The 14,855-nt window shown below is 33.6% G+C and overlaps 1 protein-coding gene across 1 annotated transcript in view; it reads left to right on the top strand.

Annotated features, from left to right (window-relative positions):
* The first annotated feature begins 1,513 nt into the window (after positions 1-1,513).
* LOC111142019 (NKG2-A/NKG2-B type II integral membrane protein-like) overlaps positions 1,514-14,855 on the top strand; it is a 46,215-nt gene continuing 32,873 nt past the window's right edge. Inside the window, exons 1-3 of the mRNA XM_022494941.1 lie at positions 1,514-1,700; positions 2,121-2,216; positions 3,541-3,692. Of these exons, the coding sequence (XP_022350649.1) occupies positions 1,514-1,700; positions 2,121-2,216; positions 3,541-3,692 (435 nt within the window). The remainder of the gene's footprint in view (positions 1,701-2,120; positions 2,217-3,540; positions 3,693-14,855) is intronic.

Here is a 14,855-nt window from a genome sequence, read left to right as displayed (position 1 = left end):
TATGTCAACTAAATAGAATTACATAAATATTTGAAAAAAATAATTTAAGATGAAGCCTTCAATCATAAAAGTCAAATGTAATTCCTCATATACTTGCTTTGTTAAATGAAAGTAGTTTGATTGTTCATGGAAAGCAGATGAAGTACCTTCTGGAAAATACTAATTTATACTTAGGTATGAAATAATCAAAAAACTTTTAAAAAATTGATCAAAACTTGGCAAAAAAAGGATATTTAATACTGAAAGAGAAGCCTGTCTAATGGATTATGTTACCTGCTCTAAGGATATGAATCAGCAATGATACTGTGACTATTCTGTTAAGAGTACTTAAGATAACTAATATACTATTGAGAACTTAGAAAAGCTGAATGGAATGTTTAGTGCATTAAATGCATTTTATTTTATATATTTTAATTCCCAGTTTAGATTAGTATAAACTAGGTAGCTAGGTAGGAAATAACTTCTTAAAGGTCATAGTTTGTAAATTTGAGAGCCAGGAGTAATTCTATATTTCACTGAGTGCTGAGCTCATTGACTGAATTATGAAATTACATTTATTTCATTTATTAGAATTCCTTATACAACTAAAGTTTCCCTACTGCTTTGACATTCTTAGGTTTTTCTGGAAGTTTGTACCAACAGTGTTCTTCCATAAATGAACTACACTTTTATTTATCATTTTATGGTTTCAAACCTTTACTATTAAATCGGTTGTCAATTTCTGGTGTTAAGTAAGTACTTTAAAAAATAGTTTTGGTGTTTTTGATTTCATTATTTTTCAGGATTTGGATAAATTTATTGTGTCATGTAACATTTTCAACACATAAAAGATTTCTTTTAAAACTTAACGATTTCTTCGAACGCCACAATTACTCAAGGTAAAAGACCACTTGATAGCACTACATGACATTTTAGTAAAGAAACCTGAGTCTTAAATAAAAGTAATTTACTCCAGGAAATTCCTATATGTGCCAAAACTAATATTCCCTAATCTGGGGGACTCAATTTTTTTAACCAATAATGCATTTAAAACTTGTCAAAAAAATTGATGCAGCATTTTCATTCTAATGCAGCATTTAAATATTAACCCAGTTATTCTGATAGTGTTGACCTGTTCTGTGGAATCTGGCCTTACATTAATGAGAACAATATTATTCCTGAATTCTTTTTCTTCAATAATTTGTTGCTTTACATGTTTCCAACCAATACTATTGTGTCAGAGAATATCATTATAAAAACCACTTATTTCATCATAAAGCACTTCTTTAAAGCTCCAGAGAGATTTTACATTTTACATTTTTACATTGTTATACATTTACATTTTTTTTACATTTTTTTACATTACATTACTTTTACATTTTTTACATTTTACAGTGTTCAACAGCAAATGAGTACTACCACTCACCACACACTCCACCCACTGTGACTGTCCCACCACAGTGGGACACTTGTTCATCAAGTCCTTCAGTACAGTCCCATTCAGCCCTGTGCCTGACACCATACAGTTGCAGAGATGAATAACCAAGAAGTTACCTATGCAGAACTCAGTCAGGTTAAGGGTTTAAGAAGACAGCAAGTGAAAGCTAAGGGCACTAAAAGTGGCGTTTCGGGAACAGAGCAGGAAATAACGTATGCAGAATTAACTCTTCAAGATGCTTCTTGGGATCTTAAGGGAATGGCAAGAACTACCAATGGAAAGGTAATACTTAATTACCTTTAAGTACTTAATACCTTTAAATACTTAATACAGACACAGTATACTGTTCTAGAATGTGCCCTTGGGGAGCAGAGGTACAGGGAATGAGTAGGGAATGATCTCCCATATTTTTCATTTGTGTGGATCAGAGCTTGCGGCTGGAATATGATATTGTAATTGAAATCTGAGGATGAACCTTGTTCAAGTGTTGTAATTCGTGGCCTTAACCCAATCTTATGGGGGTAATATATTTATTGCAAATGTAATGGTATATTCTGAGAGAAGATTACAATGGTCGATACAAGTTTGGGGTCCAAATTTTTATATGTGACTCCCTGTGCTTTGTTGGTTCTCTTGTATGTAAATCTCCTAAATGATTGTTTTCCATCCATGTTTTCTGAGCATTTTCATTTCTCTTCCAACTATTTACCTTCATGTCCAGGGAAGCTCATTGCTGGGATCCTGGGAATCATCTGCCTTGTCTTGATGTCCACTGTGGTCACAATAGCTGTTACTCACTGTAAGTGTTTCAATGACAAGGGAATTTTTCACTTTAATGATCATTGGTGCTCGGAATGTTGCACAATATTATGGAATGGTATTACCTCAATTTAAAGCATGTATGTTCTAAGTGTGGAATGGTTATTCTGAATCTGTCAAAAGTAGAAATAACAGAATAACTCTATATAGAGCATATTACACAAATATTCCGATTTCATACCTGAAATACAAATTATGGGAGAAACTTTATGGAGATATACAAGTTAGCTCTTGAGACTGGTTAAACCAAATACTGTAAAAGACTGTGAGGTTTGATTCTTTAAACTTTTGAATTATCTTCCCCCACATGTTCACTATTTTATTTAATTTTTATGGGTAAAATCAATTTTGTTACAGAGTTTTCTCATTCTAAACAATATACCAAAGTTCAAACTAGGAAACTCAAATCATAATGATTTATTTAGTTTAATGTTGTTTTATGAGCATTGCTTTAATTTTTCTAGTTACTGCAGGATCAGTGCAGAACAAGCCGTCTGCGGAAATAACGACCCAGAAAGGTAGAAAATCATTTCCAAAACTCTGATATTAAGATAGCATGTATTTTGTGTGTATCTTAAGCTAGACAGATAGCATGTATTTTGTGTGTATCTTAAGCTAGACAAGGATGATAATAGATGATTTTGGGGAAAATGAATTAGAAAATTGCGTAGTAAATTGTCATAATTGCGTAGTAAATTGTCAATAGGAGAAATATTACCTCTTACACAACAGTATGAGGAAATATTAATTTAAAATCAGCATACATGATGGCTGGATGGCTCAGTGAGTGAAGCATCTGACTCTGGGTTTTGACTCAGGTTATGAAATCAGGGTCCTGGGACTGAGCCCCATGTCGGCTCCTTGCTCAGTGCAGAGTCTATTTGAGATTCTCTCTCCCTCCCCCTCTCCTTCTACCCCTCAGGTTCATGCTTTCTTTCACTCTTTCTCAAATAAATAAATAGATCTTAAAATAAAGTTACTATACCCATTGTTACCAATGGTCTCAAATTTACTCCTGCTTTAGCATGATATGATATAAACCATTATACAATTCCAAAAAAGTTTTGTTCAGGAACTCGAAGTACATGTAAAGATGGACATTTTTGTTTGTTTGTTTTATACTGGCATGTAAGTAAGGGATGAAAGCCTGACTCTTCTGGGAGTGTGCCTGTGTTTTATTTTTGCCCGCTTGTGAGGGTAAAATGATGTGTTTTATACACATTTGTATATACATACGAAAGTTGCAAACTTGTAAGTTTTAATATCCAAAGCCTTTTGGATAATATCTCATAATCTTTCTTTAGCTGACCCATGTGGTCATTGTCCAAAAGAGTGGATTACATATTCCAAAAATTGCTATTACATTAGCACTGTAAGAAAACCATGGAATGAGAGTCGGTTGTCCTGTGCTTCTAAGAACTCTACCCTGCTCCACATAGAGGATGAAGAGGAAACGGTGAGGTTTCAAATGTTTCCAGCCTTTATTAAATGCTTATCATTTAATATTACATTTGTAGATCTCATCCATATAGTCATACATATTTCTTGTTCATTTATTTTAAAGTCTGTTAATATTGCATAGTTTGACTCTATGATATTTTACTATTTTTATACCTTTAATATACATTTAATAATTTCTAGTTCTTGCTTTTCATAGAAAGCCATACTTTTATAATAAATTATCTTTTGCCTGAAATAACCTTATTATATTTTTTACCACACATCAAGAAAGCTATATGATTTGGGCACCAGGGTGTCTCAGTGAGTTAAGCCTCTGCCTTTGGCTCTGGTCATGATCTCAGGGTCCTGGAATTGAGCCCCACACAGGCTCTCTGCTCAGCAGGGAGCCTGCTTCCCCTTCTCTCTCTGTCTGCCTCTCTGCCTGCTTGTGATCTCTCTGTCAGATAAATAAGTAAAATCTTAAAAAAAGAAAACTATATGATTGTGCATATTCATCACAAAACAGTCAGAACATAATTACAAATCAGATCATGAGCGAGAAGTTTAGAGCCTCTATTAGCCCTGCCAATTTTATTACTGTGAAATGTCTTTGCTAATTCTTGGCATATATATTGATGGAATCATGCAGTATGCATTATTATGTGTATCTCCTTTTCTTCTTGTTTGATATTTGTAATCCATCTATATTATTCCATTTGTCTATAGTTTGTGAATTTTCACTGCTGCTGTCTTATATGAATAGGACATTTTAAAAGCTATTCTCAGAAACTTACATCCTTTTTAGTATGTGCGTATCAAGAATAATTATTTTATGAAAGGCTTTTTCTGTGTGTTTTCCATGTATTGTATTTATAATAACTTATTATACATAACTACATAGTGCATAGTATATTATATTTATGAAATATAAATAATGCATTTGTCAAAATAACAATACATAAATGTAACATTATAATTGTATTTACATATGATTATTATACGTTTTCTTCTAAGCATTAGTATGAAATTGCCTGATCATAGATATGTCTTTCAATATATTACATTATCCCTATTTATCTAATGTATTGTGTAAATACATTGTACAAAATAGTCCCTTGATCCAAAAATTCAGAGGTCTGAGAAAAATTATGACAAAAAGTTCTGGTGGTTATATAACAGTATCTTTTTTTTTTTTTTTCTAGGCTGTGAATTATAAGGATATTCTATTCAGTGAGAAGGAGTCGAGTGTGTCCCTTACTCATTTCTCCTAAATGGTGTTTTATTCTGTCTTCTTGGAAGTCCTTATCGTGTTTTAAATATGAGTTCTTTTTTGAGTTTACAAGATGGAAATAGCTGTGTATTGCATTTCTACTCCCCTATTGGAATCCTTTAATGATCAGAATTTTAATATTACCATGGTCCCACATATCATCTGGGTGTTATTATTTTGAACCTATTTCAGAAGTTAGTCAAAGTTCATAAACATAATTTCTCATATTACTTTTATCTTTTTTCTTTATTTATTAATTTTTCACTTTAATTAGAGTTTCTGATCCAACTGGAATTTATTTTTGGTGATGTTGTATGTGCGATGCAGTGAGATAAATGTGAAGGTTATAGTTTTCTACATCATGAACCTAATTGATGGAGCATAATGTAAAGCAAAGTCGATCTTTTCTTCATAAATAACTTTATACATATATAGTCATATACATGTCCACATATGTTCTAATCTGCTTCATATAAACAACGTAGATAGTATATATATTTATATAGAAAATTATAAACACATATATCAGTCTACACAATCTGTCACAACCCACTGCACTCTGAGTAAAATGTAGAGCCTTCCCTTCCTTGATGTCCCTTTACTGTGTCTAATTTCTACTTTGTTTTAAATGTTTCTCTACTTATGTTGGAGAATTACATGAATGTTATCACTTTGCTTCAACTGATGATTTTCATTCAAATACCAAACAATTTAGACACTAGAGTTGAAGCGAAGTCCCTTAGACCTAATGACAGTTTTATACTTTCTTTTGTTTTCCATTTCTTCCTGATGATTCTTGCAAGATTGCTTCTGTTACCATTTAATTTCTGTTTGGATAATTCCCTTTAGCAGTTCTTTCAGAGTGGGTGTGGCGGTGACACTTTTCTTAGTTTTCCTTTATCTCAGAATGTCTTGATTTTCCCTGCATTCCTGAGTGATATGCCCTTTGAATAGTCAGTGGCTGATTGAAATTACTAACTTAATATCTACAACATTTTTGTTTGTTTGGGTCTTTATAGCATGTCTTTTTTTTTTTTTTCTCTATTATGTTGACTAGAGAGAAAAAAACATTTTGGGGCCTTTTGTCTGTGCACTTTGCTGTCTGTGGTTTGCTCACCAGTCTGGGATATGTGAGGCAAAGAGAAATTCCAGGGCGCTCGCCGCCGTGTCATTCGGGGATAGAGGGCGCAGTTTTGTCAACTTTCTTATCACCTGTTTGAATGTTATATTGTTTTGTGTATAATATCCAGGTGTTTTAGCTGTATTTGGTGGAGGAAGTAGGGACTAGCAGCATATCCTCTCCTTCTTGCTGGAATAGGAATTCTGATATATAGTGGTTCTAATGTGAATGTTCCTAAGACTGATAGTGTTGAGCAACTTTCTCTATTTATTTGCCATCAATATATGCTTTTTGATGAAGTATTTTGAAATATTTTTGTTATATTTTTACTTTTTGTTATCGTATTTTGAGAATTCTTTATGTATTCTGGCAGCAAGTATTTTATTAGATGTATTATTTGTAAATATTTCCTCTCAAGTCTATGACTTGTCTTTCCTTTCTCTTCAAAGTGCAGACATTATCTTAAGGAACTACACTTCATCAGTTTGTTCTTTTTTGGATCATGTTTTCTTTCTCTCTAAGAAATCTCTGCCCAACTTTAGGTCAGATATTTTTCTTAATACATCTTCTTGAAATTTTATCATTTGCACTTATAGATGATCATTTTTTAACATTTTTTGTATATAGTATAAAGTATATATTATTAATTTCATTTGATACTAATTGTTTCCACAACATTTATTGTAACACTATACTTCTCCGCGGAATGATTTTACATCCTTGCCAAAATCGGCATTCCATATACATGTGGGTATGAACTTTGCACTTTCTCTTCAGTTTCTTTGATCTTGTATATATTTTTGTCAATCCATACTTTAAAAATTGTCCTTTCATAAACAGTGGCTTTATATTCGTTCTTCTCAGAGTTATCATATCTATTCTAGGTCTTTGCATGGATGTTTTCTTTTTTATTTCTATCAGTCTAAATGTTTTTTTTTTAATTAAAAATGAAAATTAGTTTTATCTTCTGCGTCAGAGAAATCACATCCTTTGACCTTCTTTACTCAGCTAATGTGACAGAGTAAGTTAATGGAATTTCAAATGTGAATCCAACTTGGTATTGCTTTAGTAAGTCTACTTATCTTGTAGTTCATTGTTTTTATATATTATCAGAATCAGTTTAGATTGCTACTCACCTGTAATTTCCTTTTCTTAGTATTCCAAGAAAATACACACAACACATATTTTATTAGACCCTTTTTTCTACCTTGTAAGATTTTCTTTTTGGTTTTTAATTGACATTTCATCTTTCTTTCCTCATAAGCATCTAGATATTCTGTAACTGAGTATTAAAAGCTTCTGAATTAGAGATTAAATTATATTAGAAGTTAAGACACTTCTGATATTTTTATTTCCTTTTGTTCTGGTTTTCACAAGTTGTATTTGGTAGGATGTTTTCAAGTTTTTGTCTAGTTTTAAATAAATTTACATATTTTCATGGTATTCTGTTATGTTAATTTTACTGTGGTATAATGTGCATACGGATGGTTGCACATGAGATACATGCCAACAGCTGGCTGCATTTTCAAGTGTCACCATCATATGACGGAGAAAAATGAATATTACCAGAATTAAATATTACATGTTTTCTCCTTCATTTACAAACATTTATGTAAATAGAATGATACAGTATGCATATTTTATTTATGGCATTTTCAGGGGAAGCTAAACTTGTGCTTTTCATCCATACAGTTCCATGAAGTTGTAAATCCTCCAAACTCCTTGCTGCTCCAGTGTCTGATTCTACTTCAGTGCATTCATCCATACTATTGCTAATGCTATTGGATATTTGGGTATTGATCCACTTGGGCTGCCATGGGTTACACTACTATTTGTACTTCACAGTCAGCTTTTAGCTTAGTATATGTTTATCATTTCTTTCTTCTCTAACTTTAATAGGCTCTTCTCTGTACAGCGTCTTGAGAGGGAAGCTACTCAGATCATGCATTTTATAACATTCTTCCTTTTGGGTATTAATGACAGAGCTATGTGTCTCCAAACACCACGTTAGTTTCACCTTAAAACTTCTGATATATTCTCAGTTTTGTGTCATCCAGTACAAGGTATTTTCACAGATTCCATTTTTGGAAATTCCCCAAATTTCTTTCTGTTGTTGCTTCTAATTTATTCCTTTGGACAAAAATTGATTTGTCTTCAGAGAATATAGTTTGGAAAATTTCCATCCTGTCAATGTTTGATCCCTATTTGTGACATAGAAGAATAATTTCTATATATGTCAATTTTGTCAAGCTGGTTCCTAGAGCTCTGCCAGTCTTCCATGGTGCTCCTGATTTTGTGACTGGATGGTCTCTCATTTACTGATGGAAGATCTTTTAAATCTCCAACTGTGTTCATTGAACTGTTTATTTATCCTCCCAAATCTGTCAGTTTCTTTTTCATGTGTTTGAGGGTCCTATTGCTAAGTGAATAATATATATTTATAATTATTTTATCTTCTCATATTGACAGGCTTACCATGTTGAATTGTTTCTTTTACGTTCTATTGTTATTTCTTGTTTTAACAGCTACACTTTGATAGTGTAGCCATTTGTCCTCACTTACAGGGTTACTGTTTGGAGAGTGGATCTTTTGCTATCCTTTTACTTTCACATCTTTCTGCCTTTGAATCTAAAGTGCGTGTGTTATGGAAAGCATAATGATGGATCTGAATTTTTTCTTTTTTATTTAGGATGACAATTGTTATCTTTCGATTGGAATATTTACTGAATTAACATGAACGTCATTATTGGGATAGTCGGATTTGGGCCTCCCATTTTGCTGTTCATTCTGTTTATATTGTTTTCTTCTTCCACCTTATCTGACATCTTTTGTATTAAACATATTTTAGTATCATATATTAATTCCCCTTTGATGTCTTGCTATATTCTCAAGTTAGTTCTTTGTAGTAGCTGGGCATTACAATTACATCTTTTATTTGTTTTTACTGAGATATAATTGACATAACAGTGTGTAAATTATAGGCGTGCAATGTGCTCATTTGATACTTTGATGTATTACTGATTGATTACTATGGTAATGTTAGATAACACCTCTCTCACATCATATACTTACCATTTTTTGGGGTATTGAGAACAGCAAAGATTTAGTCTTACCAAGTTTGAAGTTTATAATACTTAGTAATGATGACTATAATCACTATGTTGTACATTAGACTTCCAGAACTTATTATGTACTAGTTGTAACTTTGTATTCTTAAACATCTCATCAATTCCCCTGCCTTGCTGTCCCTGGTAAACAATATTATACTCATTGCTTTTTCAAGTTCAATGTTTTAGATTCTACATTTAAGCAAAACCATACAATATTTGTCTATTTCTGTCTGATTTTTGTCATGCACATAATGCCTTCAAGATACATCCATTTGTCACAAATGGCAAGATTTCCTTCTTTCTCATGACTGAACAATATTTCATTGAGCATATGTGTACGTATGTATGTGTATACATAAATATATCACACCTTCTTTAACTCTTTATCTGTTGGCAGATACCTAGGTTCCTTCAATAATTTGGCTATGGAAAATAATGTTGCAATGAGCATGGGTGTGCAGTAAAACTTTAAGACACTGATTTGAGTTTTCAATATATATGTAGGAGTAATTACTATGCGATATAGTATTTTTATTTGTAATTGCTTGAAAAAGATACATAATATGGTATTTTTATTTGTAATTGCTTGAAAAATATTGTGGGAACACCAATTTATATTTCCTTCAAAGGATTTCCTTTTCTTCAGATCTTTACCAATATTCTCTTAAGATTTAAAAAAAAAAATTTAACAGGTGTGAGGTGATAATTAACTATGGTTTTGATATGCATTTCACTGATATTAGTGATTTGGGGTATCTTTCTTGTACCTATTGGCCATTTTTCTGTCTTCATAAAAATGTTACTCATGCCCTGTTCCTATTTTTGGAATTGGATTATTTCCTTTGTTTTTATTGCATTGGTGGGGCTATTTATAGATTTGAATATCAGTCCCTTATCTGATAGATGGTTTACAATATTTCTCCTGTTCTGTACATCATTCTTCCAAACTTTTCTTCAACTTTTTTGTTCTTTCCTTTGCTGTGCACGTGCTCTTAATTTAATGCAGTCTCACTTTTCTATTTTAATTTCTCTTGCCTATCTTTTGGTGACTTACCCAAGAAATCTTATGAAGGATCTTTTCGTTTTGTTCTCTACCAGTGATTTTATATTTTTATGTGTTTCTACGTTACTTATGTTTGTCTCTTTTTTTCAGTTTGAAGAATTACCTTTAACATTTCTATTGGGCAGTTCTAATGGTTCAAATTTCTTCTGAAACGTGGTTTTAACCAACCACCACTAGAGTCATGCCAATTTCCTCTGACTGCCATCTGAGGAAAGAGTTGAAACCTTGACACACCATCCCCTGGGATGCTGGGAAAGTCTTTATCTCTTTTTCGTTTCTGAATGACAGCTTTGCTGAGTAAGGTATTCTTGGTTGACAGTTGTTTTTCCCTTTGACTGCTTTAAAAATATCATTCCATTCTCTCCTATCTTATCCATGAGAAGAAAGTCTTCCCAAGAGGATGTTTTCTGCTGTCTGATACGGCATGTTGACCTCAGAGTCCCCAAAGCAATGTTGGAGCTACAATGTTGTCTACATCCCCCCATGTTCTCCTCAAGGAATTTCATAGTTTTATTGTATCTTATGTTTAGGTCTTTGGTCCACTTTGAGTTAACATGTATATGTTGTAAATGTAAGCATCTGATTTCATTCTTTTGCAAAGAAATTGTTTTCCCAACCATTTGTGAAAGTCAATTTCCCAACACCCTTTGTGAAAGATACTGTCCCTTTCCTTTTGAAGGTCTTGGCACCCCAATCAAAATGATTAGACTCAATATACATTAGTTTGTGTTTGCGTATATTTTTACTTTTATTTTTTTTAAGATTTATTTATTTATTTGTGTGAGAGAGAGAGAGTACAAGAAGGAGGGAGTGGCAAACAGAGGGAGAAGCAGGCCTCCTGCTGAGCAAGGAGCCCTATGCAGGACTTGATCCCAGGATCCTGGGATCATGACCTGAGCAAAGGCAGAAGCTTATCCAACTAAGCCACCCATGAGTCCCAGGATCTATTTTTAAGTTACTGTTTCCATGAAGGACTTATGGCCTGGGGCTTCTTATACTGGTGTGATGCCCTCCGATCTAACTTGTGCCCATGGCATGTGTGGATTCTATGGTAGAAAATGTGGTCTCAAGCTGCTGAAGATGGAAGATGTATCACCCATTCCATGGTTTTCACACAAATTCAGCGACCTCATGCTTCACCCTGTTCCTTCAGGAGTATTTCTTTTCTGTGTTGGCATGTGTTCTTCAGTCATTTCATTATGTTTTGAGTCATAGATATAGTTCTGTTATTAGTTTATTGAGCCTCTGGGGTCCATAATATTTTAAAAATGATATTTAAGAAGTTGTTCATTCTTTGTGACTTATGATTATTTTCTGCACCGTCCCCCACCCCCAGCCCCCTGCTTCTCTTTTCCTTCTCAGATTGTATTTAGACCTATGTTGGTTTTCCTGGTACTGTGTTGAAGGTTTCTGACTGTGCTAATTTTTCTTTTCTTTCTTTCTTTTTTTTTTTTTTTTTGCTCTCTTTCTGTGAGATGAGTAAATCCATTATCCCTCCTCAATGTCATCAATTTTTTCTAATGTATCTCAAATTTTCTGGAGAACCAATTTAGTGTATTTTCATGTAGGTATATAATGATAAACCAAGAATTTCTCTAATTTATTCATGTACTTTTGTTTCTCTATTGGTATTTCTTACATTATTGCTGCCATTGTATGTTCATTTAGTTATCTGAACTGTTTTCTTTGTAATTTCCATATATTTATAAATAGTACTATAAAGTGCTTTTTTTCTAATAAACAATATTCTTATCTCAGTAGAAGTTTATATTGACCTATGCTTTCCCCTAGTATGGAAAAGATTTTCCAGTTTCTTTTCATGTTTTTTTTTTTTTAATTTTTAGGTAGATAGTTTTGATAATATAATTTAGTCATCATGCATTCTATTTCATATTTTTAGATTTGTATTTTCTGTAAGTTGCACAATTTTTATTGCAGGATCCTCTCCCCTCAAGTCTGCCTGCTAATGGTTTTGTTCAGAGTTACCAAATTCTTATTTTTTAGCCTGCATTCCTAGGGATTGTCCTTTTGACTTTGAAACTTAGATTTTACCTACAAGTTTTCTTAAAGACTGTGTTCAAAGTGTGCAGGTAATTGGACTTCCATGCTCTGCCATGAGGGGTATGTGTGTGTGTGTGTGTGTGTGTGTGTGTTTGCATGCATGTGAGTGTGAGAAGGAAGTGCTCCCAACTGTAATATCAGTTCTCAAGTCTCCTTCTCCTTTTACTTTCTACTGGTTCATCTTGGTCTCCTCTCCATGTGTGCATATTTTTTTTTCCCGTCAATCAAGAGTGTACAGAGAGCTCATGTCAACTCTTCTGTTGTTCCTTCACTAACAGCATTTCCCTATTATATTTACGGGATCCACAGTGCTTGACAGAAAAATTGCAACCTCTAACTTTTATTTTTTTTTTCTGGAGTGGAAAGAATTTTATAGATACCTGAGAAAAAGTGCAGGAGAAACATTCCTACTGACCATGTAGCCTGTCCCCTTGGGCCAGACTAGGCCACAAGACTTCTTTCATCCTGCCCTTGAGCTTTGGGTCATTTGGGGCCCAACTGATGAATACCCAAAGGCTGGAGAAGTCTGCAGCCTGAGTCTGGAGAGACAGCATGTGCAGTTATGGATCCTGAGGCTAGGGCAGAGTCAGCAAGGAAGACACACTAATCGAGATCTAGAGTCTCTTGGGTCACAGCCCCAAGTCTGAAGAAAAACTACTCTTCCTAGGCTCTTGGTTCCTAACCAGTCATCTTCTCCTGACACACATATGGGTTTTCCTCATTATTACCAAGCAAAATCATCACTCTGAGCTGAAAAGTCAATGGGCTATTTCAGTCCCTTTTCCACTGCTGATTGAGTCTCCCCTGTGGCACCAGTACCATTACTTTTTGCATCTTCTCCAAATTGTGGAACTACAAGCTTCTGGATCACTTTGACTTTCTTTCTCAACATTCCTCTGGCTATTTGAGGTCTTTTCTGGTTCCATATAAATTTTAGGATTATTTGTTTCATTTCTTTGAAAAAATGGATGGGATTTTGATAGGGATTGCATTAAATGTGTAGATTGCTTGAGGTAGCATAGACATTTTCACAATATTTGTTCTTCCAATGCATGAGATTGGAACATTTTTCCATTTCTTTGTGTCTTCCTCAATTTCTTTCATGAGTACTTTATAGTTTTCTGAGTGCAGATTCTTTGCCTCTTTGGTTAGGTTTATTCCTAGGTATCTTAATGTTTTGGGTGGAATTGTAAATGGGATTGACTCCTTAATTTCTCTTTCTTCTGTCTTGTTGTTGCTGTAAAGAAATGCAAGTGATTTCTGTGCATTGATTTTTATATCCTGACACTTTACTGAATTCCTGTACAAGTTCTAGCAGATTTGGAGTGGAGTCTTTTGGGTTTTCCACATATAGTATCATATCATCTGCAAAGAGGGAGAGTTTGACTTCTTCTTTGCCTATTTGGATGCCTTTAATTTCTTTTTGTTGTCTGATTGCTGAGGCTAGGACTTCTAGTACTATGTTGAATAGCAGTGGTGATAATGGACATCCCTGCCGTGTTCCTGACCTTAGCAGAAAAGCTCTAAGTTTTTCTCCATTGAGAATGATCTCAGTTTTTCTCCATTGAGAATGATATTCATGGTGGGTTTTTCATAGATGGCTTTGATGATATTGAGGTATGTATCCTCTATCCCTACACTTTGAAGAGTTTTGATCAGGAAAGCATGTTGTACTTTGTCAAATGCTTTTTCAGCATCTATTGAGAGTATCATATGGTTCTTGTTCTTTCTTTTATTAATATCATGAGAGTATCATATGGTTCTTGTTCTTTCTTTTATTAATATCATGTTGATTGACTTGTGGATGTTGAACCAACCTTGCAGCCCTGAAATAAATCCCACTTGGTCATGGTGAATAATCCTTTTAATGTACTGTTGGATCCTATTGGCTAGTATTTTGGTGAAAATTTTTGCATCTGTGTTCATCAAGGATATTGGTCTATAATTCTCTTTTTTGATGGGATCTTTGTCTGGTTTTGGGATCAAGGTGATGCTGGCCTCATAAAATGAGTTTGGAAGTTTTCCTTCCATTCCTATTTTTTGGAACAGTTTCAGGAGAATAGGCATTAATTCTTCTTTAAAAGTTTGGTAGAATTTCCCTGGGAGGTCGTCTGGCCCTAGGTTCTTGTTTGTTTGGAGATTTTTGATGACTGTTTCAATCTCCTTACTGGTTATGGGTCTGTTCAGTTTTTCTATTTCTTCTTGGTTCAGTTGTGGTAGTTTATATGTCTCTAGGAATTCATCCATTTCTTCAAGATTGTCAAATTTGCTGGCGTATTGTTTCTCATAATATGTTATTATAATTGTTTGTATTTCTTTGGTGTTGGTTGTGATCTCTCCTCTTTCATTCACGATTTTATTCACTTGGGTACTTTCTCTATTCTTTTTGTAAGTCTGGCCAGGGGTTTATCAATCTTATTAATTCTTTCAAAGAACCAACTCCTAGTTTCATTGATTTCTACTTCTTTTTTTTTTTTTTTTTTTTTTTTTTTTTTTTTATTTTTTCTCTGATCTTCATGATTTCTCTTCTCCTGCTGGGTTTAGGCTTTCTTTGT

Source organism: Enhydra lutris, unplaced genomic scaffold, assembly GCF_002288905.1.
Source record: "Enhydra lutris kenyoni isolate GAN:26980312 unplaced genomic scaffold, ASM228890v2 scaffoldscaffold7, whole genome shotgun sequence".
Classification (NCBI taxonomy): domain Eukaryota; kingdom Metazoa; phylum Chordata; class Mammalia; order Carnivora; family Mustelidae; genus Enhydra; species Enhydra lutris.
Note: the sequence above shows the minus strand (reverse complement) of the source record. Positions and strands in the feature narration are given on the sequence as shown.